The 26,279-nt window shown below is 38.4% G+C and overlaps 5 protein-coding genes across 9 annotated transcripts in view; 2 read left to right on the forward strand and 3 right to left on the reverse strand.

Moving 5' to 3' along the window:
- The window catches only part of Hcs (holocarboxylase synthetase-like protein), a 182,250-nt gene extending 180,223 nt beyond the window's left edge, over positions 1-2,027 (reverse strand). For 2 of the 4 annotated variants that reach the window (XM_067792044.1, XM_067792040.1), the window contains exons 1-3: positions 1,685-2,026; positions 1,404-1,564; positions 1,012-1,325 (exon numbers count right to left, since the gene is read on the reverse strand). In XM_067792044.1, the coding sequence (XP_067648145.1) occupies positions 1,012-1,325; positions 1,404-1,545 (456 nt within the window). In that variant the 5' untranslated portion in view covers positions 1,546-1,564; positions 1,685-2,026. Of the gene's footprint in view, positions 1-1,011; positions 1,326-1,403; positions 1,565-1,684 lie in introns of all 4 variants that reach the window. The other 2 variants (XM_067792061.1, XM_067792051.1) reach the window with 2 other exon arrangements.
- Positions 2,028-3,769: 1,742 nt separating this feature from the next.
- HDAC3 (histone deacetylase 3) lies at positions 3,770-5,712 on the forward strand. Of its 2 annotated transcripts, none has more exons than XM_067792103.1 (4): positions 3,770-4,238; positions 4,304-4,392; positions 4,469-4,663; positions 4,733-5,712. In XM_067792103.1, the coding sequence occupies exons 1-4, from the start codon at positions 4,072-4,074 to the stop codon at positions 5,602-5,604; spliced, it is 1,323 nt and encodes a 440-aa protein (XP_067648204.1). In that variant the 5' UTR covers positions 3,770-4,071; the 3' UTR covers positions 5,605-5,712. The 2 variants fall into 2 exon arrangements, with proteins under 2 accessions (XP_067648204.1, XP_067648214.1); XM_067792113.1 differs by having other exon boundaries at positions 3,770-3,952.
- A 944-nt stretch (positions 5,713-6,656) lies between these two features.
- On the reverse strand, positions 6,657-8,246 carry Snr1 (SWI/SNF related, matrix associated, actin dependent regulator of chromatin, subfamily b, member 1). The gene is made up of 4 exons (XM_067792130.1): positions 8,108-8,246; positions 7,728-8,027; positions 7,342-7,649; positions 6,657-7,284 (listed from the first exon to the last, which is right to left on the reverse strand). Exons 2-4 carry the CDS (start codon positions 7,997-7,999, stop codon positions 6,752-6,754), a joined length of 1,113 nt encoding a protein of 370 aa, XP_067648231.1. The 5' UTR covers positions 8,000-8,027; positions 8,108-8,246; the 3' UTR covers positions 6,657-6,751.
- A 7,540-nt stretch (positions 8,247-15,786) lies between these two features.
- On the forward strand, positions 15,787-17,189 carry mRpL44 (mitochondrial ribosomal protein L44). The gene is made up of 3 exons (XM_067792136.1): positions 15,787-15,945; positions 16,010-16,768; positions 16,940-17,189. The coding sequence occupies exons 1-3, from the start codon at positions 15,876-15,878 to the stop codon at positions 17,080-17,082; spliced, it is 972 nt and encodes a 323-aa protein (XP_067648237.1). The 5' UTR covers positions 15,787-15,875; the 3' UTR covers positions 17,083-17,189.
- Positions 17,180-20,707, reverse strand: POLDIP2 (DNA polymerase delta interacting protein 2). The gene is made up of 4 exons (XM_067792131.1): positions 20,334-20,707; positions 19,718-20,153; positions 19,316-19,657; positions 17,180-17,846 (listed from the first exon to the last, which is right to left on the reverse strand). Exons 1-4 carry the CDS (start codon positions 20,453-20,455, stop codon positions 17,475-17,477), a joined length of 1,272 nt encoding a protein of 423 aa, XP_067648232.1. The 5' UTR covers positions 20,456-20,707; the 3' UTR covers positions 17,180-17,474.
- Positions 20,708-26,279: the final 5,572 nt, after the last annotated feature.

The following is a 26,279-nucleotide window of genomic DNA, read 5'->3' on the forward strand; positions in this document are numbered from 1 at the left end:
ATGGTCGGGCTTGGTACCGGAACGTACCGGATTTGCATCCGGCAAAGGACCATCAACTCGATAACACTCCCCAAGCCCTTCGGGGAGGTTCCCTATCGCTCTCTCACTAGACAGAGTTGCCTAGTAAGCTTTTGTGCGCTAATTTTTGACCGTTTGCAGTTTTATGCAAAAACACCTAATTAAGGTTTGAAAAATTGTGAAAATAATAATAAGATTATAAATATGTAATATATTTATATTTATTTAATATTAATTCCAGCCTTTTACAACATCAAAAATTAAATTGGAAAAAGTTGATGTTTCCATAAGCATGCATGCAAAATGGTCAATGGCAACAGTGCTTATCTGTAAACAATAAACACGCAGATATGTTATGTACATGTACACAGACGCACACATTGATTCTCACGGGCTTGAGGGTTCGGTCAAATGTGTTTCGTACGACAAACGTCAGTACGTACGGCACACGTCGGTGGGTAATTGCCGCTTTAGTTATCATTCACAATGACAATAACAACTTTATGTAGAAACGAGAAAGGATTTTGACTACACTCGTTCTCTTAATTTTAGGTTTTTGAATTTAGGCATTGTTGTTGTTGTATTAACGATAAATAATTTAGGCCTTGTTGTTGTTGTATTGACAGTGCTTCGCCCCATCCAATGGGCACGACTATACAACAATTGTCATCAAAGTCCCTTAACGGGAGTCCAAGGAAATTGGCTGTTTCAACAGGGGCGGACCATAGGGAGATAGGTGTTAGTGATGTAGGTTCCACATTACAATTGAAAGGATGGTTGGTGTCATGTGAGGACACATCGCATGCAGGACATACATTACGTATGTCGGGGTTGATTTTTGACAAGTAAAAGTTTAACCTGTTACAGTATCCACAAGTTAGACATCTTTCACATAAGCATGCTAAATATAGTACTAAAATGCATGTTTACCTACTTCAATCAAAGCTATCTTAATTAAGATTATACATATCTTTCACATTATTTATCACTTACTCGCACAAAATCCATATTATAATCAAATTCATGACAGGGTTGCGTCTCAGTTTCCAACAGCAGATGTAATATTTGATCACTTTTCATAGCTTCTAGACGTTCTAATAGTGTGGTTGGTGCAGGGGAGTGAGCAAATGGCAAAAGCGTAGTATCTATTTTAGACATATTTTCATCAAATGATATCCATGGCATTAGTTGCACTACTTGTAATGGTGATAGACAGCAACCACGATGCGAGCCACTTAGCCAGAGTATTTCAGAAATACGCGCTGCATTACGATTGCAGCAGAGGTCAGATGCAGCTAATGTAGGATCTACAAAAGCAAACAAAGAAATTAGTGCATTAATAAATATATATATGTTTGTATGTATGTATATATTGCAAGCGTTACCGAAGCCATCATCACTTCCTGTTGGCAGCGTATAAAAAGATACGCTCATCTTTTGTGCTAATTCTTGTCCAATCTTGGTGCATACATTCTTGATACGCCAAGACTGCATAAAAGTGGCCGTGGCATAATATAGAGTCAGCATCTCAGCGGAGCTGTTATTACTGAAAATACATAATCAATACACGCATGAATGTACTGAATTGCAATTAAATACTTTTAAAGTACATACATACATACATAAAATTGTTCTTGTAATTTGGTGTATGAAATTTAATATGTACCTCCTTTTGATTATATATCAGCGGCCTTCCAATTGACTGAATTTCTTTAAAAATTAAAATTTGATTAGAAAATTATGTTTCGTAATTGCTGCTGCTGTTGTCGCTATTTTTGTCGATTCCTACGCAATTCAGTTTCTACTACTTGGTTATATCCGTACTACCTTTTCTGTATTTTTGTCAGTTGTACGTGGTGGCTGCGCTTGCAGTAAAGCCTCGCTCATATTTTTTGTCATATACTTTACTCTTTTCAGCATAATCATTTTCATGCGCAAAGTCCTCCACTACTTCACACAATTCCATTTATTTTCTATACACTTTTCCCCCTATGACATTTGTTATCATTTCTAATTGTTTTTTCTTGTAAAGCCGGCTGGCGTTTAGCAGAAGCAGACCAATGAAAACAAAATGAAAAAATTGGAGGTGTAAACAAAAATTGATAAAGTTATGATGAAATGGATGATAAGAACAACCCTAAAAGAACTCTTCTGGGTAGATGGCATGAGATGCATCTTACCAGCAGTGTTACAATGCATGATAATTGTGAACCAAACTAAGTGTGATATCTTATCTGTCAACTGCCTGGCAGGATGTTCAATATGTCCACTTTTTAGCGTTTTGACAGGGTGTTCAATATGGCGGCGCATAGGTACAGCTATCTTCAGCGGGTGATAGAAAGAGATACAGAATGAAACAGCGATATTCAATTACAAATAAGGTGATCCAATCGCTTTGGAATTTTGACCTCTATGCAGGAGATATCACACTTAGTTTGTTTCACTATGCCTTAAAGCTCAGACACCTTCGACGTTTACGTCGTTTTGGTGCTGGCGTCACCTAGAAATAGCGCATGTTGAAAAACAACTTTTATTTTTAAAAAAATGTTTAAAATTGTATAGCGATGAAAATTCAGGGATATTTCATGTAATGCAAGGAATTTCAAGAACTAATTTGACTATGGCAGCGAAACATAACCTCATGATCATGGCATCCCAGCGGGTTGCTCCCCGAAGGCTTTGGGGAATGTTATCGATGTGATGGTCCTTTGGCGGATACAGATCCGGTACGCTCGGGAACCACAGCACCATTCAGGTGCTAGCCCGACCATCTCGGAAAAGATTTATGTGGCCACATTAAACCTTCAGGCCATTTCCTCCCTCCCCACCTCCAAGTTCCATGAGGTTGCCGATCCGTGATCGTATGTTACAATTCAGGCCCAGCTTGTGAGGTAACATAAGCGTCAGAAGTACCCAAAATCGAAGGTGTTTGGGCATTTAACCACAAAACATATGTGCAGCAGTTTTGCTTTTGCTTGATTGTTTTGTAGACACACACAAATCACACACAGAAGTTCTGCGCATCTACGTCACTCTTGACTGCTTGAGCGAATGAAAGGAAGAGAGAGAAAAACAAGAGCTAAAGGAATATTACCAAAGAGGATAAATATAATAAGAGCCGTCACTCGTTATTTTTTAGGCATTTACTCGACGGTAAACTGTGAGGTAGTCACTACTTTTGTTTTATGAGGGACATTTTTGAATTGCCTTCCATTTATCCATGCGGTGTTGTCACTTTATGCAAACATGTTTTTCAGAAAGAGAATTAAATAATTAGTTAAATACAGTCAGAAAAATACACACAAATACCCCATGAAAATGTATAAAGACATTTATAAACATCTCGCCCAAAAAAAAAGTAGGGACTACCTCATAGTTTACATCAAGTAAATGCCTAAAAAATAACGAGTGACGGCTCTTATTATATTAGTCCTCTTTGATATTACGTAAAAATTGCCCATAAAAAACTGCTGATCTTTTGTTTACATGCGCAATCTTGTGTGTGATTTGTGGTAGACACATGTCCAGCTACAACTATTTTACTGGCAGGTCTATGTATTGAATTATGCCAACTTGTCGCAGATGTCCTGTAAACTTACGGCGGACTTCTGTAATTCAGTCTCATCTCATGTCTCTAAATTTGAGATTTTCCATTAGAGACAATATTTGTGACATGAAATGATTTCGGTATTCAGTAAGGAATGTAATAGTGAACTAAAAATGTTCCTCAGTGTGAACATATTATAATTGCCGCACAATTTGACAGAAGGAAATACATTTTTGGTTTATTGAATAAAAAAGTATTTTGTGCAGAATTAATTAAAAAAATACTAACGCAAATGCAAAACCAAATAAATTAAAATAAATTCATCTTAATTACGTTATGAGCTTTGGAGACCTGGACTTCAGCACAACGCGCCAGCTCGTGTTTATAGTTATTATATTGCTAATTGTATTATTTGTGAAAAAAATTCTATTTACTGACGATATCTAGTTAATGTACATATGTTTTAAGTAAAAAATAATTATAAATTATATCCATAATATGAAAAAATGGCAACTGCCGCAAATCGACGAGTCTCTTATTTTTACAATCCAGATGTTGGCAATTTTCATTATGGCCCTGGGCATCCAATGAAACCGCATCGGTTGTCTGTTACCCATAGTCTTGTGATGAACTATGGACTCCATAAGAAAATGAAGATTTATCGACCCTACAAGTATGGAATTTTTTTCACACAATTTTTGTATATGCGCGATTTTATTCAATTTAAATTTTTTACAGAGCAAGTGCACAGGATATGCTCCGGTTTCACAGTGAAGAGTATATTGATTTTCTACAAAAGGTTACACCACAAAACATTCAGTGCAATAGTACGTAGTAATAATATGTTAGCCTTAATTCAATATATAATCAATACTTATTTTGTCTCCTTATCTTACATTGCAGCCGTTGGTTATACAAAGTATTTATCACATTTTAGTGTAGGCGAGGATTGCCCAGTATTTGATGGATTGTTTGAATTTTGCGCCATGTATACTGGCGCTTCGCTAGAAGGTGCTCAAAAGCTTAATCACAACCATAGCGATATATGTATCAATTGGTCAGGTGGACTGCATCATGCTAAAAAATTTGAAGCATCCGGTGAGATACATATCAGACGCTATGGATTTATGTGTTACTAAGAGTTTTGTTTTTTTCGTTTCTATCTAGGCTTTTGCTATGTTAACGATATTGTCATAGGTATACTCGAACTACTAAAGTACCATCCCCGCGTTCTATACATTGATATTGATGTACATCATGGAGATGGCGTACAAGAAGCATTCTATCTGACAGATCGTGTTATGACTGTTTCCTTTCATAAATATGGCAACTATTTCTTTCCTGGTACAGGTGATATGTATGAAATAGGTGCTGAATCTGGACGTTATTATAGTGTGAATGTACCACTAAAAGAAGGAATTGACGATCACAGCTATTTTCAAGTTTTTAAACCAATAATTTCTGCAGTCATGGATTTCTACCGTCCTACAGCGATTGTTTTGCAATGTGGAGCCGATTCCTTAGCAGGGGATCGTTTAGGTTGTTTTTCATTGAGTACGCGTGGTCATGGTGAATGTGTTAAGTTCGTTAAAGAATTGAATGTACCAACATTGGTTGTAGGTGGTGGTGGCTACACTTTACGCAATGTGGCGCGTTGTTGGACCCATGAAACTTCATTGCTTGTTGATGAAAATATTTCAAATGATTTGCCACTGTCAGAATATTTGGATTTCTTCGCACCTGATTTTACCTTACATCCGGATGTGAATTCACGACAAGAAAATGCCAACTCTAAACAATATTTGGAATTGATTGTGAAGCATGTTTATGAGAACTTGAAAATGTGTCAACATTCACCTAGTGTACAAATGGTACAAATACCACCTGATGCGATGGATATGGAAGAGATTCGTGTCAAAGAGGAATCAGATCCAGAAGTTCGAATATCCCAAGCGGAAGACGATAAAATGGTTGAGCCGAAAAATGAGTTTTACAGTGGCGAGACTGACCAAGATAAAGGCGATACAGTAGAAAGTTAAAACTATTTGATGTTATACCTTAGAAGTACTTAAGTGCAAATAAATAGCTGGTGGGGTAGGGGTATTAACTGTAATAAATAGGAGGAATACGAATACATATATGGTAAATGTGTATGCGTATTAATTGTATTTTTTAAGAAATTACTGCTAATCCATAGGCGCAAAAAGAGTAGTTGGGTACTTTCAGTGAACCCAAGTGTTGATCAGTCATTGAATGATTATTATCTGAATGCATCGTTGAGTATTTTTGTTGCTCTTAACGGTTGTGATTTTACGTCAAGTTACTGGCCATACATTTTTTTCGCTACATTCGCTCACCGTGTTTATTCGGCTATCTGACAGTTCCAAAACAGTTATTTAAAGTGTTGGTAACGAATACAAATTTCTCCTTTAATATATTATAGTGAAGTGTGAAAATAATTCAAGAAGTCCGTATTAAAATTTGACGATAGTTATTTCATTTGGCAGTTGGCTTAACACGCCAAATAGAACAAATGTTCTATCACTAAACTGACGAAAACATGTTTGCAACGTATCAACACAAATAGTTTAGCTGAATGCGCCCATTGTCTGGTATTTTTTTTTTTTATATATATGCTCAAGCCATAACTAAAAGGGCCAAATATGCGTCAATAATAACAGCGATATTAAACACGATCTTGGTCCTTGTTCTGAAAAAGTACCCTGGTTCCAAGGATTTACCCAATTTAGCAAAAGCACCCGGTTCCAGAGAAGTACTGGGTTCTGAAAAAGTACCCCCGCCCCCGAAAAAGTACAGGCTTCTTAAAAAATATCTGGTTCCAAAGAAGTACCCGAATCTGAAGAAATATCCGTTTACAAAAAGGAGCCCGTTTAACAAAAGCACGGATTCTGAAAAATACCCGCTGTCAGAGATCGTATATTTGTAGTGCGTTACATTTGCCTTTCCTGATGGTTTTCTGAACTTATGGGCCAACAGTCCAAATTTATATTTGTTCTAAGATCTACGTGTTTACATGAGTGGTATTTATCTATATATTTATTAGGAAATTAAAAAATAAATACCACTTAGATTGACATTCAATATTCTGAGACTGCAAGTTGCAATTTACGTTTATTATTTTATTGAAGAACTACCAATAGATATGTCTCATTACTAACGGCCAGCTTACCATCCAGTCGTCGTGTTGGCTAATCGGCGCATACGTCGCGTATTACGATCTTGATCTCGTATCTTCTTTTCCATTTCAGCATCCGTTAGTGTTTCTAAAAATGGTGCCCATGCATCAGCATCGCTGGGATTACGAAATGGTACGTCAATAGTTGATAATGGTGCTTCACTAAAAGCATAGGTACGACAGTGCCAAGACAATTGGCCCCGTACGCTGTATGCGATTGCAGTTACAAACTCTCCACCCAAACCCAGCTCTGCGCACAATTTTATTGCAAATTCCTCTGGATTGTTATTCTTTTCAGACATATCCCATTCTACTTGATCCACCAGTGATGTGTTTCCAACATGAATATTAAGTTTAACGATTACACGTTGATCACAACTCTCTTCTAGTATTGATGGCTCATTTGGAAAAGCTTCTATTTGTTGTCGTATAGCTTGCGATATGGCTGGAACGAATGGTATAGGATTCAAATCCAAATCATCACAAAGTACTTCTGCAAATTGTTCTGGTGTTATCATACTCTCTGTTAAGAAATAAAAGTTTGTAAGTTGTTAACATAACTACAAAATCTTTATTTTACCATTTTTATTCCAAGTAAAAGTGTCACGCAACTTCTGTCCTTCCAATTCCATATCCAAACGTATTGGTACCAAACATTCCTTCTGTGCTGCATTTTCTATATTTGCTGTTGGGTCTGTATCATCGAAACACATTGGGAAAGTGCGTATTTTTTTGGTATGTACGCGGTTGCGATTGATTGGAGTAGCTTGTGGAACAGCATCTAGATGACTGGAATTTGGCATTGTCGGTACATATTGAGGTTGTTTTTTTGATTTACTTTCACGTGGTAATGGTGCCTCTGCTGTATTTACTGATATAGCACGGTACCTGTTGAAGGAGAGTAAATGAATATTAATTATGTCCTTACCTTATTTAATAAATATAAATAAATGAAACATCACTCACTTTTCATCATTACCGGCAATAAGGTCGTCAACTTCGACGGCACGTAGTAGAGATACCGAACTGGCTAATATATGGGAACTTAGACCCGAATCGGCTAATCTCTTACGCTCTTCATTGGAAAGAACAATACGGGTCATACCAGGATACTTTTTATACAATATTCCCCGAAATAAACGCATATAATTGCCAACTTCTGAGCCCACATAGTAGTATTCGCCGCCTTCTTCCAGCTGAAAAGCTACAGGCTTATCACCATACGTTTGGAACGACATTTATCTCCAATATTTTTGCTCTTACACTCTAAAGTATTGAGCAAGTGTTATATTATTTTGCCAATTAATTATTTTACAATAAGAGATGCAAAAAAAAGTTTTAATTACCAAGAAAAACTTGGGACGCGCTGTCAAACTATAATTCGGTTCTTTTGAGAGCACTGGAGCAGCCGCTAATTACACGGTTTTCTTGTTTGCTTATTTTTTATATAGATAATTTACCCAGTTCAATGCGCCCTCGTGTGCCCTTGGATCAAAAAAGAACATTGTGCAGTGCTCCCATTTTTATCAGGGCTCAACTATATGGTTGGCTCATCTCATCAGGTGATTTTATGTTTTTCATTTCACTGGTGTTGGGATTGTCAAAAGGAGAAGACAAACGCAAAACGTAACGAACAATATTTTTTACAACACGCAAGAATTGTAAGGTTTTATGTTTTCATTTATGTTGTTGCTGTAAAGATGAGACAACCATATAGTTGAACCATGATTGTTATCAACAAATGGTGACACACCGGAAAGTTAAGGGCCCATTACTGATACTTAGCATAGACTTGACTTGACGTAAACTTGGCAACTTAGCCACGATTATACTCCACTTAGCGCATACAATCTGGCATCATCTAATATATATTATAAATGGGAAAGTTTGGATGTTAAGATGTTTGGATGTTTGTACAGACGTTTGTCTTTGACGGTCCATACATGACACAAAAGCCATGCGCAAATATAAAACGACGGAATTTGTGCAAATGAAAATTTTGACATACACGGCTCAAAAACACTGCGCAATATTCATTTTTAATGTAGCGCACCAAATGAAACATGTGTTTTAATTGTATAAAAAAGGCACTAATTGTATGAAAAAAACACTATTTATTTTCCACAGTGCTGGTAATTCACAGTATAAGTCGAAAAACTCGCACCAGAAGCGTTTATTTTCCATTGTATTTATAATTTTTATATTTTAGTTGCAAGACCAGCTCAACTCATTGCAGCACTGCGCAATATTCATTTTTCAACTACCGCAACAAATGAAACATGTGTTCTAATTTATAAACAATTATTATATATTATTGAATTTGTGTGAATTCCTGTTACAAGCTAGAGATGGTCCTTACGCCTTCGATATTAACATTTTTAAGCAATAATTACTGATGTTATATTATCAGAAACAGGCATGCTTAACGAACGAAACGATATCATTTCGTTACGATAATCAACGTTAATAAACGAAACGAAGTCACTTCGTTTCGTTTATTAACGTTAAGATCGTCAAATTAACGTTAATTTGGCGTTCTTAACGTTAATAAACGAAACGAAATGACTTCGTTTCGTTTATTAACGTTGATTATCGTAACGAAATGATATCGTTTCGTTCGTTAAGCATGCCTGATCAGAAACCACAGGTAAACTGTGTAAGATTCACCACACACGAAGAAAAGCATGAGCAATATTTGCAGACATGCGTAAATATCAAAATCGTTTTGATTTTAGCGCAGTTCTCTGCGCAAATAGCGCAACCAGTGCACACACCGGGCAAATCCTTGTGCAAATTGGTAATTGGCACAAGGATACTTGAGCCGTGTAATTGGCGTATTTGTGACTCAATAACACAAGAACGGCTGGACCGATTTGGATGAAATTTTGCACACATATAGCCAATAGTCTAGAAGGATCTACTAGCTATATATTTTTCAAAAGGGGCGTGGTCCCCGCCCCCTAGGAACAGTTATAATTTAATTATTATATTTTTTCGTTTTTGCGACTGAATGACGCCAGAATAGCTACACGGATTTTGATGAAATTTGGGACACAGACAGTAGTCTACTAACGAAATTTTTTTCGAGCATGGAAAGAGGGGTAGGGGTCCCACGACCCCTTCGAGCAATTACTTTTTAATAATTTTAACACATTATAACTTTACGTATAGTGGCCTTCACCAATATCACAGACTCAAGGGGTCAAATAAGTCGAGGACTTACAAAGTAAGCAGTGAAACACTCCGCCGCCCCCTCCCCCCTTTATCACCCCCTCTGGTGTAAAATCTACAAATTGTTATAACTCAATATAAATTTTCTCCTACTTCAATAGTTTTTGGTATTTGGGACATACAGATCGAGATCTAGACAATTTTGGAGGAACGATCAGTGGTCCTCTCCTTCTACTCCCGCCATCCGCCCTCCTTCAATTGTTTTTACTAGCACGCTTTTATTAGCTTTACCTGTATGTTTCTATGTAACTTTTCGTTCGCTCCAATGCGCCTGCTGCCTTATTAACATGGTTTTATAATTAGCTTCACCTTATTTGTAATCCCGTAAAGGTCATATCGAGACCCTTCCGGGATCATTTCTGGATGGTTTTCGGGATCGGTCCGGGATCCCGCCGGGGTAATTTCGGGACTTTTTCGGGACTATTTCGGGATCATTTTGGGACCCTTCCGGGATCATTTCTGTATAGTTTTCGGGATCCGTCCGGGATCCCGTCGGGGTACTTTCGGGATCATTTGCGTACCTTCGAGAGATAAATTCTTGATGGTTTCCGGGATCATTACGGGATTTTTTCGTGCTTATTTTGGGTCCCTTTAGGCATCATTTCTGGATGATTTTCGGGATTCGTCCGGCATCCCGTCGGGGTAATTTCAGGACTTTTTCGCGACTAATACGGGATCATTTGGGGATCATTTCGGCATCATTTCTGGATGGTTTTCGGGATCGGTCCGGGATCTCGTCGGGGTAATTTGGGACTTTTTCGGGATCATTTGGGGGCTCTTCCAGCATCATTTCTAGATCGTTTTCGGGATCCGTCCGGGATCTCGTCGGGGTCATTTGGGGGCTTTTTTGGGATCATTTGGGGGCTCCTCCGGCATCATTTCTGGATGGATTTCGGGATCCGTCCGGGATCCCGTCGGGGTCATTTCGGGACTTTTTCGCGACTAATACGGGATCGTTTGGGAACCCTTTCGGCATCATTTCTGTATGGTTTTCGGGATCCGTCCGGGATCCCGTCGGGGTCATTTCGGGACTTTTTCGGGACTAATACGGGATCATTTGGGAACCCTTTCGGCATTATTTCTGGATGGTTTTCGGGATCCGTCCGGGATCCCGCCGGGGTAATTTCGGGACTTTTTCGAGACTATTTCGGGATCATTTTGGGACCTTTCCTTGATCATTTCTGTATAGTTTTCGGGATCCGTCCGGGATTCCGTCGGGGTTATTTTGGGACATTTTCGGGACTATTTCGGAATCATTTCTGGACTATTTCTCGATCATTTGGGGACCCTTCCGGCATCATTTCTGGATGGTTTTCGGGATCCTTCCGGGATCCCGTCGGGGTATTTTCGGGATCATTTGCGTACCTTCGAGACATAAATTCTTGATGATTTCCGGGATCATTACGAGACTTTTTCGGGGTTATTTTGGGTCCCTTTAGGCATCATTTCTGGATGGTCTTCGGGATTCGTCCGGCATCCCGTCGGGGTCATTTCAGGACTTTTTCGCGACTAATACGTGATCATTTGGGAACCCTTTCGGCATCATTTCTGTATGGTTTACGGGATCCGTCCGGGATCTCGTCGGGGTCATTTGGGGACTTTTTCGGGATCATTTGGGGGTTCCTCCGACATCATTTCTGGATGGTTTTCGGGATCCGTCCGGGATCCCGTCGGAGTAATTTCGGGACTTTTTCGCGACTAATACGTGATCATTTGGGAACCCTTTCGGCATCATTTCTGTATGGTTTTCGGGATCCGTCCGGGATCCCGTCGGGGTCATTTCGGGACTTTTTCGCTACTATTACGGGATCATTTGGGAACCCTTTCGGCATCATTTCTGGATGGTTTTCGAGATCCGTCCGGGATCGCATCAGGGTAATTTCGGGACTATTAGGGGATCATTTTGGGACCTTTCCGGCTTCATTTCTGGATAATTTTCGGGATCCGTCCGGGATGCCGACGAGGTCATTTCGGGACTATTTCGGGATCATTTGGGATACCTACCGGCATCATTTCTGGATGGTTTTTGGGATTTGTCCGGGATCCCGTCGGGGTCATTTCGGGACTTTTTCTTGACTAATACGGGATCATTTGCGGACCCTTTCGGCATCATTTCTGGATAGTTGTCGGGATCCGTTCGGGAGCCCGTCACGGTTATTTCGGGACTATTAGTTTGAGGATCCGTCCGGGATCCCGTCGGGGTTATTTCGGGACTTTTTATCGGCTGGTATCGGATCATTTGGGGACCCTTTCGGCATAATTTCTGGATGGGTTTCGGTAATTTCGGGACTATTAGGGGATCATTTGAGGATATTCCGGCATCATTTCTGGATAGTTTTCGGAATGCGTCTGGGATCCCGGCGGGGTCATTTCAGGACTTTTCGGGACTAATACGGGATCATTTTGGGACCCTTCCGGAATCATTTCTGTATGGTTTTCGCGATCCGTTGTGGATCACCTAAGGACCCTTCCTGGATATTTTCTGGATGGTTTTTGAGGACCGTCCGGGAGCCCGTCAGGGTCATTTCGGAACTTTTTCGGGACTATTTCGGGATCATTTGGGGTATTTTCCGGCATCATTTCTGTATGGTATTCGGGATCATTTGGGGTCCCTTCCGGCATAATTTCTGGATGGTTTTCGGTAATTTCGGGACTATTAGGGGATCATTTGAGGACATTCCGGCATCATTTCTGGATAGTTTTTGGGATCCGTGCGGGATCCCGTCGGTAATTTCTGTACTTTTCAGAGATTGTTTCGGGATTATTTTGTGCCCTTCCAAGATCATTTCTGGATGGATTTCGAGATCTGTCCGGGATCCCTTCAGGGTCATTTCGGGACTATTAGGGGATCATTTGATGACCTCTCCGGCATCATTTCTGGACAGTTTTCAGAATCCGTCTGGGATCCCGTCTGGGTCATTTCAGGACTTTTTCGGGACTAATACGGGATCATTTTGGGACCCTTCCGGAATCATTTCTGTATGGTTTTCGCGATCCGTCGTGGATCCCCTAAGGAACCTTCCTGGATATTTTCTGGATGGTTTTTGAGAACCGTCCGGGAGCCCGTCAGGGTCATTTCGGAACTTTTTCGGGACTATTTCGGGACTATTTCGGAATCATTTTGGTACCCTTCAGGCATCATTTCTTTGTGGTTCTCTGGATAAATCTAGAATCGTGTCGTTGTCATTTCGGGTTTTTTGGGACTATTCCGGGAACTTTTGGAGACCCTTCCGTGGCATTTCTAGATGGTTTTCGGGATCTGTCCGCGATAGCGTCGGGGTCATTTCGTGGATTTTTCTGGATAATTTCGGGATCATTTGGGGATTCTATCAGGTTATCAGCTCATTTAGTTCTTTTTTTACTCAATTACAAAAATAAAATGTACTAGACACAAACATCTTTTTAAACAGATAACTTGATAAGCAGGCTAACGTGAATATCCCATATATTTAATTTTCTCCTTGCGGACGGGGCCGCGGGTAAAGGCTATAATCAATAAATGTCAATTTGTATGACAAAACGTCAAAATGAAATGGAAAGAAACAAATGGCATCTCAAAATGTAAACGTCACTTAGAACTTACATAGAAAATCAAAATTCAACAGACTTCTAAGCCAAGTTAAGTGATGCTAAGTTTTGAGTAATCAGTAATATGTAATGTTCATTTAACAGAACTGTAAGTGACAGTTCTCAAGTCAAGTCAAGTCTATGCTAAGTATCAGTAATGGGCCCTTTATAATGGCTTTAGGGCTGATCACATTCAACACGGCGGCTACGACCACAACCACTATAAAGCAAAGCTTGACGACAACCGTAGCCAAGCATTGGCTTCTTGATTACTTTGAAAGCGGCATCCAACAATATAAACTACAACAAACAGTAGCGAAAAATTTAGAAAAAAATATTAATTATGTTTAAAAAATGTTCAAAAGAATGATCTTAGCTTTTATTATCTGTTATTTACTTCTAATTTAGTTTTTATTGACAAAATTAAAAGGACGCCACTCACTGTCGCTTCCCAAAAATAGAATTAGGTTTAATCGGCCTTTCGTGATTGATTGTTGTGCTGCTCTGTCGTGCCGAAAATAACTCACAGTTTTTCAAACTTTAATTAGGTGTTTTTCCATAAAACTGCAAACGGTAAAAAATTAGCGCACAAAAGTTTACTAGGCAACTCTGTCTAGTGAGAAAGCCACCAGCTTACACGTTATTACGGAAAAATCAAAATTGTTTTGATTCCTACGTTCCGGGCGACGTACGTAAGTGCGTTGAACGTCGGGTTGTTTTCGTTTACATTGCACATACATATGATAGGTCGTGTCAGCTGACAAGTTTTTTGTACGTACGATCGTGGGTAACTGCCGCATTAAACAGATACAATGCGTTACTTACTTGGGGGGTTACAGTGGCGGCACTGCTACAACAACAACAACTAACTTGGCGGAGAAGGAAGAAACTGATTTTAAAGATAAACGCCAGATATGCTGCGTATCAATCGTCGCATCCGATACCATTTAAAGTATGCGTCTGTGAAATATTGGTGCTTAAAACTAACGATGCTTTTTTTAGTTGACCAACTATTATAATTTTGATAGTGGAATCTACAATTTATTGCTAAATAAAAGAACTTGTGTCAGTTGCTATGTCTGTCTTTTTACGCCACGTACGTCCTGTCAGTTGAAAATGCGTTGCGACGGTGACGGATTGTGCCTGCTTAAGCCATAAAGGGTAAAGGGTTAACCCCTTGAAGCAATTTGGTATTTTAGTCGCCTTTTACGACAGACATGGCCGCCGCGAGTATATTCTAAACCCCCTAACACACTGAGATTTTGGCAGATGTCGTCATTGTTTTTCTTTTAACACCCACAAATCACACAAGAAGAGAGCGCAATATGTAAACATTATATTAGCTGTTTTTATGACGTATGAATTGACCCTTCTCTTTTAGCTGTTTTTGTTGTTGCCTTTTTTCATTCGCCCAAGGGTCAATTGTAACATAGTTGCGTAGAACGAAGCAATTTTGAACTCGTGAATGCGTAATCTGGGTAGGTGATTTGTGTTTAACACCTACAGCTAAATCTACCATTCTACAATCGATCTTCTCCGCACAAATGCTTTCATCGCTTTCCTAAGCTTCAAAGTTTTAACATTGCCCGAAAATAACAATGCAACTCATTGCCGCTTTTTCCGTTATGAAGGAAAAAAGCGTTATGTATATCCAACTTCATTGTGCCTCGGCCATTATGTAAATCCCGGACAACATCGAAATGTCGTTCCACTTTTTGCACTTTCAAGCGACAAAAGCTTTTATGTAAGTCCGCCGTTAAAATCATCGATTATTATTCTTAGATTTATCGGTTTAAAAACAGTATCGCTGTACCGCTGCTCATGAATCAAATATTCGTGATTTGAGCTCTGTGCTCATTGTAAACTTTACCAAGTAGCGCAACTAACAGCTGATCGCTCAAAATTTGCACACACACACCAACATCACTAATGGCCACATTACGGAAATCTTAGGGAAATTGAAGTTAAATTTTTAAACAGACATAAAATGTTATAATTTTGGAATATATAGCATCTAGGACACCTTAATTGCAGTAATTGAAAGAAAATGTTTACTTATACTCAAGTATTTAATTATTTTTTCTAAATTTATCTTTAATATTGATACAATGATTGCTCCAATGCAACTCTGGTCTTCCTACTGGTCTTCATTCCACCCCATTCGAGTGCCTATTTTCACGGCCTGCGAGAGCCTTCCACTCTATTCGCAACATAACCTCGAATTAAGCTGCCAAACTATATAGTAAACAAGGTCTGTGCTCGCCATCCCCTCCTCTGTTCAACAGCTGATTACTTTTGATTAGGGGTTATGAGAAAATGTCGCTGATTCGAAGTGCTTTAAGGATAATAAATCAATCAAAGGCTTTTAACCCTTCGCCGATTTTAGGTGAATATTAAAGATTCTGTCTATACAATATCATATTTAATAATATGTATACAATTCCAAGCAGATCAAACACGTTGTATTAAGCGTTGGGTGGCACCGACATTACGTGAACTACGCAGACGTCAAAAGAAGATCGGGCCCCCAACACCACAGCCACGATCCGGATTTATAGAATGGAACTATCGTGCTGAATTATTTGCTTTTGGTAAACGACTACATGAAGAATTCCAATTACCAATGCTACAAAGGGCATTTACACAACCGTCATATGTGCACAAAGAGCAAAAACGTCAACAAGAACTTGGTGTAAAAGAAACTGATATTGAAATGGAGGATAATTCTCAATTATACGAAAGGGGAGGTTATTTAGTTAACGAGTGTGTTCGTGCATATCTAAAGCATTCATTTCCACTTGTGCCTCCAGAAGGTATAAATGCATTCGCCAATTATTTGCTTAGTACTGAAATGTTAGCACATATTGGGGCGCATCTCGGGATGACAGAATTGATGCTCGATACGGATTACCCACCATCTCGGGAATCTTTATCGCACTCATTACTCGCGGTAGTCAGTGCCATCGAACAGACTACAGGACAAGAACGTGCATTCTTATTCATACGTGATTTTATTTGCACACAAATGAATCAACGGGATTTACTTGAAATATGGCATATTGAAGATCCCGAACTGTTGTTAAAAGAAATTTGCGAAGAGCGTAAATTGGGTGATCTGGAGCCACGTCTTATTGGTGAATGTGGTAAGAACACGGTGCTGGCAGCATACAATGTTGGAGTGTATGCAAATAAAAAACTTATTGGACAAGGTAAGTATGATGTAATACGAGGAAGGGTACAAATATAATCTTGCGTTGTTGTACAGTGTAAATCTTTTGTAAGCCTTTTCTTCTGCGAATTAGTCTCTAAACACGACAGTTTTTGCTTATTATGTCGTAATGTTTTTCTATTAAAATTTTATATTTGTTTTAATATTCCAGGATTTGGCGAAGATGTGGCAACTGCTATTAAAACAGCTTCACTCGATGCACTACAAGAACTATTTGACATTCGAGATAATATGCGTCCGCTAAATTTTCAGGCTCAATTGAAACCAGTAACTGTTAAAGCAGTTGAAAATTAAATACATACAAATTATTGATAATTTAAAATAATGTATAGTGCACACCAAATATGTTGAGTGAAGTAAAAACTTACAAATAAATAAAACAAGCGCAGAATTTTAATTTACTCAGAATGTTCTTGAATTTTATATATGCATTTTTAATGATTAAAAATTGGCTATGTAATAACATTGTCACTGAGAAATATTTGTATTCACCCGATAAATATTTGCACAAACTACTTAAACTTATTATTTTTATTTATTTTGTTGTCATCCTCAAATTGAGACAGGTCATTTCATCACTATGCATTAGTTATCAATCCCATATCCTAAGTTTTTTCATACCTCAATCTTTTACTTAAATTTTTTGTTTGGTAGGACCATTTTTACATTTTATATAAAATACCAATTTATTCAACATTATCTGGTTTATTACCGCCAATGCTTCCGTTACTACTTGCATCTGTATTTGAGGATACACCAGTGCCTGGCTCTTCTGGCTTACTTTCTAGCGAAAACGGAGGAATTTTACAATCAAATGTATGACCATCTTCACGTTCTAACCGAAATGTTCCCCACATATGTCCACTTGGTGCCTGTAAGCTAACGTGACTGCTATATTGAAAAGCCGGTAATCTGGGGCTAAGTATTGGTTCCTGTCCAACAACACCACGACCACGCACAGTCTCCAATGTTCCCGAAAGTGAGAAAATGCGCCAATGACGTTCACGTAGCTGTACGCTAAGCACTCCCAAATTTTCCAATCGTATGCAGTAGCGCCACTTAAAAGAAAGAAGAGATAAAATGAAAGTGAATATTTCGCATTGCTTAGTGGAGGTAGCTTTAGCTATGACAACAAAACTGTAGATGCTTGTTTTATAACCAAGTGGTGTAAATAGATAACGGCCTAGACTAGTGGTGCACAACAGAGCTTGGCTCTTGGTACAAGCAAAAATTGGTTTACAGCTTTCTAAGCTGAATTTATGTATATCTTGGAGTCTCAGAAGTTCAGGCATCGACTGTAAGAAGGAGATTTATATAAGAACCACCACCTCACGTGCTCTCTCTCTCTACGTAACTGCCGTCAAAAATGCGTGTTTACTAGGATTATCATTAAAAGATTTAGATGGCAGCTGAATTCTAAATGTGACTAAATGCTACTACAAGGAAGGAAGGAAACGAAGCTTTGGAGAGTGTTATGGATGCTGATCGTTCCTTTGCTGGATATAGATCCGGTAACAAACCACTATTAAGAAACCAACCCGACCATCTCGGGAACGATTCATATGACCGCATTCTTCCTTCTAGGCCATCCCGCCCCCACCCCCTACTTCCATGGGAAACTTGGGGTCGCCAGAGCCTCATCTGCTAAATATGTGTGATACAATCATATTTGTAAAAGGATTCCCTTCGCATAGGTGAGGTTGACAACTGGGTTGCGGAAGCTTTGAAGCTGTAGGGCTTTTTATTGCATTTATCAACCCTTTGAATCCCACGTAGGGTTCATCTTGACCGTATTTGGGTGTTAACGAAACATTCCGAGTTAAAAAATCGGAGCTTTAACGCTCATTGTGAGCTTATTTAAGATCCCGAAGTTGGTATATTTCCCTTCTCGCAATGGTGGTCCGATATGAGTCTTATTTCATACATCAAGTGAGCGTTAATAGGAGTCCGGTCATAGTCCCATTACGCTCATAATTTGCTTCTTAAAGCACTCTTCGGAGTCATTTGTGTGCTTTATAGATTAGGACTGGTGAATTCAGGTCGGATTTTGACGCATGGCATTAAAAAGAGGAAGCATATCCTTAATATTGGTCAGGAAACAGGAATTTTGGAAAAAAACCTCAAAGGGCATACTAGCTCTAATTAAAGCCATAGAGAGCTCGTCCTATCAATCAGACCTACCACGGAGGCAGTTTTGTGTTGTCAATGAAAATTCCCGAAATACATTTTTAAAACGCCGATCAGTGTGGATTTGATAAAAGAGAAGGGTCCATGCAGATTAAAATTGGGAACAGCAAGATACGTTATAAACAAAATATAATATGCTGTTCGTTCCAAAATTGGTATGTTTGCTGAACACTGCTGGCATATAGCTCAAATTTTCATCACACCGAAGTCATAAAAGACTTCTATATGATCATATTTCCTATAGACTCATATCGGATTTCTAAATGTTTGAGGGGAAGTATTCCAAAACTTAGTTATAATAATCAAATAAAAATTAGAGGATGTGATGAGAATTCCTTACCCAGTAAACAGAAGAAGCAGGAGTTTCACGACAGCCCATATAAAATGGTATCACAGTTACTCTTATATTTTCTGTGGTTTCCTTATGTACGTCACTTAGTTCCAACCAAGGATGGTTTTTGTCTTGCCACGCTTTTAAAGTATCTTGCCCCTCAAATGATGGATCCTTGCCAGGAACATGCGTCAAAAATTTATCAAAAAGCTCATGTTGAAGAGGATGTTTTTCACCCGATGAATAGGGCATTATATCATCATGTGCTACATAGTCTAAGCCTGGTATGGCATAAAGACTTCGATTCGAATCCTGATTTCCTAAAAATGTAACCGCCTCAGTTTGTGCGCGCTGCATAAAAAAATCAATGTTTATCTTATTAGCACTGAACGTAATAAGATATTAGCTTACAATATATGGGCAATCGCGTGAATCGATTAGCACTTGATAGAAGGTATGTACTTTACCCTTTACCTCCTTTGCAGCGTTATGGGAACTGCTAGGGGACGGGGAAGCAGTAGCCGTAGCATTTATATCTGTGTTTGAGGTTGTTTGTACTTCAGTGTTGATGCCCTGCTGTGTGCCAGTGCCATCAGTTTTTGTTGTTGTCGAGGCATGAACACTCGCGCTCTGTTTACCTTTTCCGCTATTCGTCGGAGCTGCATTATCCGCCGCATTTAAACGTTGATTTTTTTTATTCGGATTGTGTAGGTCCCGATCATAGACCCGCGCAGACCAAGGGAAAAGCACGACCCCCCGATAACCAAATATGCGATGCAAAAACAACTGACCAGTCTCGTACTTTCCATCATTTTTGACTGACTCTAAACGTCCAACCTCCGCTAATCTATAATGAGAGGGGAAGTGTTAAAGTATGCATTCACCTGCAGCATTTTGTTTTTGTTATGCAATCAAACAATTTTTATTGCTGTGTTGACATATTAAGGGGAAATGCGCATTTGCATAGGAAGTGCATTGAATTCCTTCATAACGCATTAAAAAAGAATAACAAATTAATCGGACTTACCTTGTGAGTTTTGATTCCTGCCTAGAAAACTGTCGTATTAGGATAATATCACAATTTCTTACAACTGCCAATACTCGCCCGAAATTGTTCATTTTGACAGTTTTTGTAAATAAGCTATTCATGTTGTGTTGTATTATGCTTAGCGCTTTTTGTTTCTTCTACTCATATAGCGGCTGTAAGTCAATAATCTCGGTCCTTTTGTAGCCAAATTTTTTTATTTGATTTCTACGGCAACCCTAACCATAAAGTAGTCCAATTGCATTTATTTTTGTAAGAATAAATGTTTAAGGTTTAATTTTTATAATCTTAGCTAAAATGCTTATAAATTTTCATGATCTAATTTTTTTTAGCAAAATTATCCCAAAACTGTCACTATGGCTATCAGCTGTAAATCTATCGATAGTTCACTCTATCAAGAGAAAATCGATAGCTGTAAAAGCCCCGACACATAAGCAGTTTAGGCTGTGACACAATGAGACTTCATATAGATTGCTCGTATTTTTATGGAGAACGGTAGAACGAGCGACACTGGCGCCATCTGATATTGAAAAGTAGCCAACTCCCAAATTTTGTTGCAAGCAAATCATAAGAAGAAGGATTTGACATTTGCTTTGGCTAAGGGTGTTGGCACACTTTGCAAGTGAAATTATTTTTCCCACTAGTTGGTAAATTTTCTAAAACTTTTGCAATTAAAAACTGCAATATAACAATCGAATACGACACAAAATATGTTAGCAAATATTTTTGTTGTATAGGGAGAATGCTTATAACAGTGCTTCCCGAAAATTTGTATGTGAATGGATAAGGCGTAATAAACTTCAATTTCCAAGTCTAAGGTTCCTTCATATTTACGAACGCAAAATTTTGGTTGATTGTGGCGATGTTACTGGAATGCATAAGCTTGTGTTAAAAGCATCTATATGAAAAATGCCATTGTGCCGCGGCCTTAAATACCATCGAAAGGTGAACTTTCCCTTCATCAGCACATTGTGAATGATAACTAAGTGTGATATCTTATCTGTCAAATGCCTGACAGGATGTTCAATATGGCTACTTTTTAGCGTTTTGACAGCGTGTTCAATATGGCGGCGCCTATCTTCAGCGGGTGATAGAAAGAGATACAGAATGAGACAGCGATAGTCAAATACAAATCAGGTGATCCAATCACTTTGGGATTTTGACGTCTATGCAGAAGATATCACACTTAGTTATCATTCACAATGCATCAGCATTGCCAGAGAAAGTACCCTGCTAGACAGCTATCAGTCATTTGAGGCATCAATTGACAGATATGGCTGATGGAAATTTACATCACAGCGTAAAGCAAAGTTTGTAGCTATCATCCCGTTGCAAAGAATCTCAGCTAGATAAATAATTTTGCATGTAAATGCAACAACAATGATTTGAGCCAGATAAATCCAGATAGAAGTCTGGCTCAAATTATGAGCCAGATAATTTGTTAATTTCTTATCTTTAGTTTGGCAACGCTGCCTTTAATAAACCTAATTTTTTCAAAAATAGATGGCGCTGCTTGGCCTTAGCATATATATGTCGTCATCCAGTCAGTTTTACAGCTCCGGCTCACGGGAATGCTCTGGATCATTGGGAGATTTGAGAAGCAGATGTCGTGATATTTTCGCACAAGTGAAATGTGATACAGATGTCGCCGCTGTTTTCCATTTAACTCATACGGCGAAAAGCTAAGCAGCGACATCTATTTTTGAAAAAGTAGGTTTATTAAAGCCAGCGTTGCCAAACTAAAGACAAGTAATTAACAAATTATCTGGCTCACAAATTGAACCAGACTTCTATCTGGATTTATCTGGCTCAAATCGTTGCTGTTGCATTTACATGCAAAATTGTTTATCTGGTTCAGGCTCTTTGCCACTGGATGATGACTATTAAGTGAAATAGAACGGCGACATCTGCCTGTAACAACTCATATGTACAAAAAAATTACGACCTCTGGTTCTCAAGTCTCCCAATGATCCCGAGCTTTTCCGTGAGGATTGAGCGTAATACGGAGCTAGAAAACTCACTGGATGATGGCTTCTATCAGGTTGTTAGATAACTAAAGGGCCCATTACTGATACTTAGCATAGACTTGGCATGCGAACTGTCACTTACAGTTCTGTTAAATTAACATTGCATGTTACTGAATACTCAAAACTTAACTTGACTTAGAAGTCTGTTGAATTTTGATTTTCTATGTAAGTTCTAAGTGACGTTTACACTTTGAGATGCCACTTGTTTGTTTCCATTTCATTTTGACATTTTGTCATACAAATTGACATTTATTTAAAAATAAATTTCACCGCTGATTATGATGCCAGATTGTATGCGCCAAGTGGAGTATAATCGTGGCTAAGTTGCCAAGTTTACGCCAAGTCAAGTCAAGTCTATGCTAAGTATCAGTAATGGGGGCTTTAGTGATATTTTCTGCATAGACGTCAAAATTCCAAAGTGATTGGATCACCTGATTTGTAATTGACTATCGTTGTCTCATTCTGTATCTCTTTCTATAACCCGCTGAAAATAGGCGCCGCCATATTGAACACCCTGTTAAAACGCTAAAAAGTAGCCATATTGAACATCCTGTCAGGCATTTGATAGATAAGATATCACACTTAGTTATCATTCAAAATAAATGTTGTTAGAAGCGACATTACAAGCCTGATGTAAACATTTTGTATGTGTATATGCATACACATACATACCATTGCTTTGCATAGGAATAAAAGGAAAAATTTATGCGAGTGTATTAGTGATGTCAAAAATTCCGTTAATGTTTTGGAGTTTCCGTCAGCTCGTCTAGCAGGGTAGACTAGGACCATGTCTACGCATGCACTAATCTACAATAAATCCACTATAGATAATCCAGGCGGGATTCAAAGAGTTTACAAGCGCCACAAAAAGCTTTACAGCTGCAAAGCTTCCGCGCCCCAATTGTCAATCACACCTACACGAGAGAAATCCTCTTTAAAATATCCATGCACATATTTATCAGGCGTCCCCTAGTTCGTCATGGAATTTGGGAAAGTGGAGGTGGATGCCAAGAAAGTTTAAAGAGATGGGCGGGGCTTGTACCTAAATGGTGTTTGCTACCGGAATGGGCTGCATGTTCCACTATGCCCTAGTAACGATTCCGGTTAAAAATTAAATAAAATTTGTTCAATAAAAACTAGAAGCTTCCGCAAGATAACAATTTATTCTTATTTACCATGGTACATTTTTTATTTTTTTTATGTGAAGCTGAAGATAAATTGTCAAAGTTTATTTAAATTTTTGTTTTGTGTTTACATTTCGTTTTCTTAAAATCTGTAAATTTTATGTCCGCGTTAATTACACGAATAAATGCACGAATTCGTGGTCAATTTTATAAAATGACGCAAATGGATAAACCACTGGCCCCTGTGGATGTCTATTCCCGAAGAAGATGTGTCCTACGAAAAAGAGATCAACTGCACCAAATTGTATTTATACATAAAACGCGTACATGTACTATGCGTGCATTTGATAGTGCCTTACGTGCTTTAAGGGCAACTTAATGGTGACATCACCATAACCAGATAAAACAGCTGACAGAACCAACCTAAAGCTGCAGACATTGGTGCTTTATAGGTAACCGTATCGGTAACCTTATAACAGCTGATTCGACCAACCTTATGGGAATCAATGCAATTGATTATTGGTGCCGCTAAGGTCGTAACCGTATCGTAGCCAACCAATTGGTTTTTGGTTTACCGTCGTAACGATGAACAGTTGTTTACATATTTTGATGAAACAACCTGTCACGTACACGTTGCTTTGGTTCCAGATGGTGGCCCTAGCTAGCTCAGTACGTTTGGCAGGCCGTGGTTCTCAACCCGCCATCTTGGAACCGGACGCACACATATATTTACTTACTTCCGTTCACCTCTTCGGGTTCACTTACCCACCGCACAACAGGAATCCCACCCAACCTTGGACCGCTCGCATCGTGCAACCTACTCTGCGGTCACCCTAATGCCATGCTCCATACTCCTACTTACCTCCTCATCATTCCATCCTTACATCCCGCCCCAAAAGAAATTAGCCAGCCATATTACTTCTCTTTTCACTTCAATAACGCATTTTTAATAAACATAATCTTAAAATCTATACACGAATGAAATACAATCTTATACAAAAAATCAAGCTTCGTTTCTATTCAATAATATTTTTCTTCAAACACCTTAATTTATATATATACATACATGTAAATTTTAATTTAACACATATGGGTTCCTTCTTCGCAAAAAAAAATGTGTATCCTTATGCAAACATATAAAAGTAAAAAATAAACGTATTACAAACAGTATTTATGCACGCGTAAACAGGCCTATAAATATTATCAACCTAAAAAGAGTCAAAATGCGCACTTGAATTCCGTATAAAAAAAACTGTATGACAAATGTTCAAATATATTTCTGGGTCTTTCTGTCGCCAAAATCACCAAACTCTTATCTACTCAAGCGGAGTTATATAAAAAAAGTAGTTTTAAACACACCCTAATGCCTGCCTAAAAGAGCTCTTTTATGTGGGGATTGGGGGGCATATTGGTGTAGGGTTCATACCCTCTGCAAAACAAAAAGGTAAGACAAAAAAAACAGCTTAATTAATCGTTCTGGTATATTTTGTGACTCATAGACGCCTTACAATTTTATAAATTTTGGTTTAATCGAATATTACGTTTAAGACTAAAACGGAAAAGATTTATAGTGACTCGGATATATGTCCATGCACATCAATGTAAAATTCATATTTCATACAGTTTAAAATTTGGGATAAAAAAAAACAATTCTTAGACTACCCTGACTCGTTTGTTAATTTTCTATCTACCATAAAAAGCTTTTGTACAAATTACATTATGGTGAACTTTTTTGCTGAATGCTATAATGAGGTAGGTCGCTCCAACGTTAGGTTAAATGGCTAGGTGAATAAACAAATCCAATTGGACGCAGCTTTCCGAGACGCACATAAAAGGATTTGTTGGTGATGAAATGGTAATACCAAAATCGTGATGAGATGCAATTACGATTTTTGCTTGATAAAAAAATGTTGTAGGGTTTTGATAGATCGGAGATCGAATTGTATCGGATTTGTAGGCAATGACGCTGAGTTTGTATAAAATGACGTCGAATATGTAGGAATAATAGGGACTTTGTACAAAACGGTGTTGATTTTATAAAAATGGTTGATACTCGTAACAATTTTGATGTTGAAGTTGCAAAAAGAATTGTTGCATTTGTAAAATTTGATACCGAATTCGTAGAAATTCGTAGTTTTCGTAAAAATTCGTGATTTGTAAAAATTTTGATTCGTAATAAATGTGATTCGCAAAAAGTGTGATTCGCAAAAAATGTGATTCCCTGGCGCTTTAAAAAGGCTTCACTGGCCACCTCCGGTTCCCACTACGAGAATGAAATCTCAATTAGCGCCAATTAAATTCTTTCATTAAGGCTCCCAAAACCGATTTGGCGTTCACGCGCCTTATGTCACACATATATTAATATTATTGTAACGAATTTTCTGCAAATCCTCTTATTTGCAATCCTCTGCTAAGTTCGAATCACTAAACTGTTGAATAAATAACTCCAATATTGAATGATGGAAAAATGGCCTTTATTAAGTACTTCACAATAACACTCAAACGGTGCAACGAATAGCTTAATAACCAAACTGATATCTTAAAGGAAACTGACTTTCAAAATAATAGTGCTATTGCTCGCTAGATATCGTCTTACTCGTAACTGCTTGACAATTCAAATCAAACTGAATTACTTCTTACTCGCTGGCGCCGCTTTTATAGTTTACGCTGCATACTTCTAGGCTCTTCGATTTCCAGAAGTTACTAGTTGTTTCGGCTACAAAATCGCCAGCCACAACTACGTGCACAAATTATTGCTCTCTCTTGTGACAACTCAG

This window comes from Eurosta solidaginis, chromosome 1 (assembly GCF_040869045.1).
Source record: "Eurosta solidaginis isolate ZX-2024a chromosome 1, ASM4086904v1, whole genome shotgun sequence".
Lineage (NCBI taxonomy): Eukaryota > Metazoa > Arthropoda > Insecta > Diptera > Tephritidae > Eurosta > Eurosta solidaginis.

Excerpts from the sequence above, each read along its gene's own strand:
- POLDIP2 (XM_067792131.1), bottom strand. The coding sequence starts at position 20,455 with ATGAATAGCTTATTTACAAAAACTGTCAAAATGAACAATTTCGGGCGA. Across the intron at positions 20,154-20,333 it reads CAGGAATCAAAACTCACAAG|ATTAGCGGAGGTTGGACGTT; the intron begins GTAAGTCCGATT and ends CTCTCATTATAG. Across the intron at positions 17,847-19,315 it reads CTGCTTCTTCTGTTTACTGG|TGGCGCTACTGCATACGATT; the intron begins GTAAGGAATTCT and ends CTTTCTTTTAAG.
- mRpL44 (XM_067792136.1), top strand. The coding sequence starts at position 15,876 with ATGTCGCTGATTCGAAGTGCTTTAAGGATAATAAATCAATCAAAGGCT. Across the intron at positions 15,946-16,009 it reads TAACCCTTCGCCGATTTTAG|ATCAAACACGTTGTATTAAG; the intron begins GTGAATATTAAA and ends AATTCCAAGCAG. Across the intron at positions 16,769-16,939 it reads TAAAAAACTTATTGGACAAG|GATTTGGCGAAGATGTGGCA; the intron begins GTAAGTATGATG and ends TTAATATTCCAG.
- HDAC3 (XM_067792103.1), top strand. The coding sequence starts at position 4,072 with ATGGCAACTGCCGCAAATCGACGAGTCTCTTATTTTTACAATCCAGAT. Across the intron at positions 4,239-4,303 it reads AAGATTTATCGACCCTACAA|AGCAAGTGCACAGGATATGC; the intron begins GTATGGAATTTT and ends AATTTTTTACAG. Across the intron at positions 4,393-4,468 it reads ACAAAACATTCAGTGCAATA|CCGTTGGTTATACAAAGTAT; the intron begins GTACGTAGTAAT and ends CTTACATTGCAG.
- Snr1 (XM_067792130.1), bottom strand. The coding sequence starts at position 7,999 with ATGTCGTTCCAAACGTATGGTGATAAGCCTGTAGCTTTTCAGCTGGAA. Across the intron at positions 7,650-7,727 it reads ATTGCCGGTAATGATGAAAA|GTACCGTGCTATATCAGTAA; the intron begins GTGAGTGATGTT and ends CTCCTTCAACAG. Across the intron at positions 7,285-7,341 it reads TTTTACTTGGAATAAAAATG|AGAGTATGATAACACCAGAA; the intron begins GTAAAATAAAGA and ends ATTTCTTAACAG.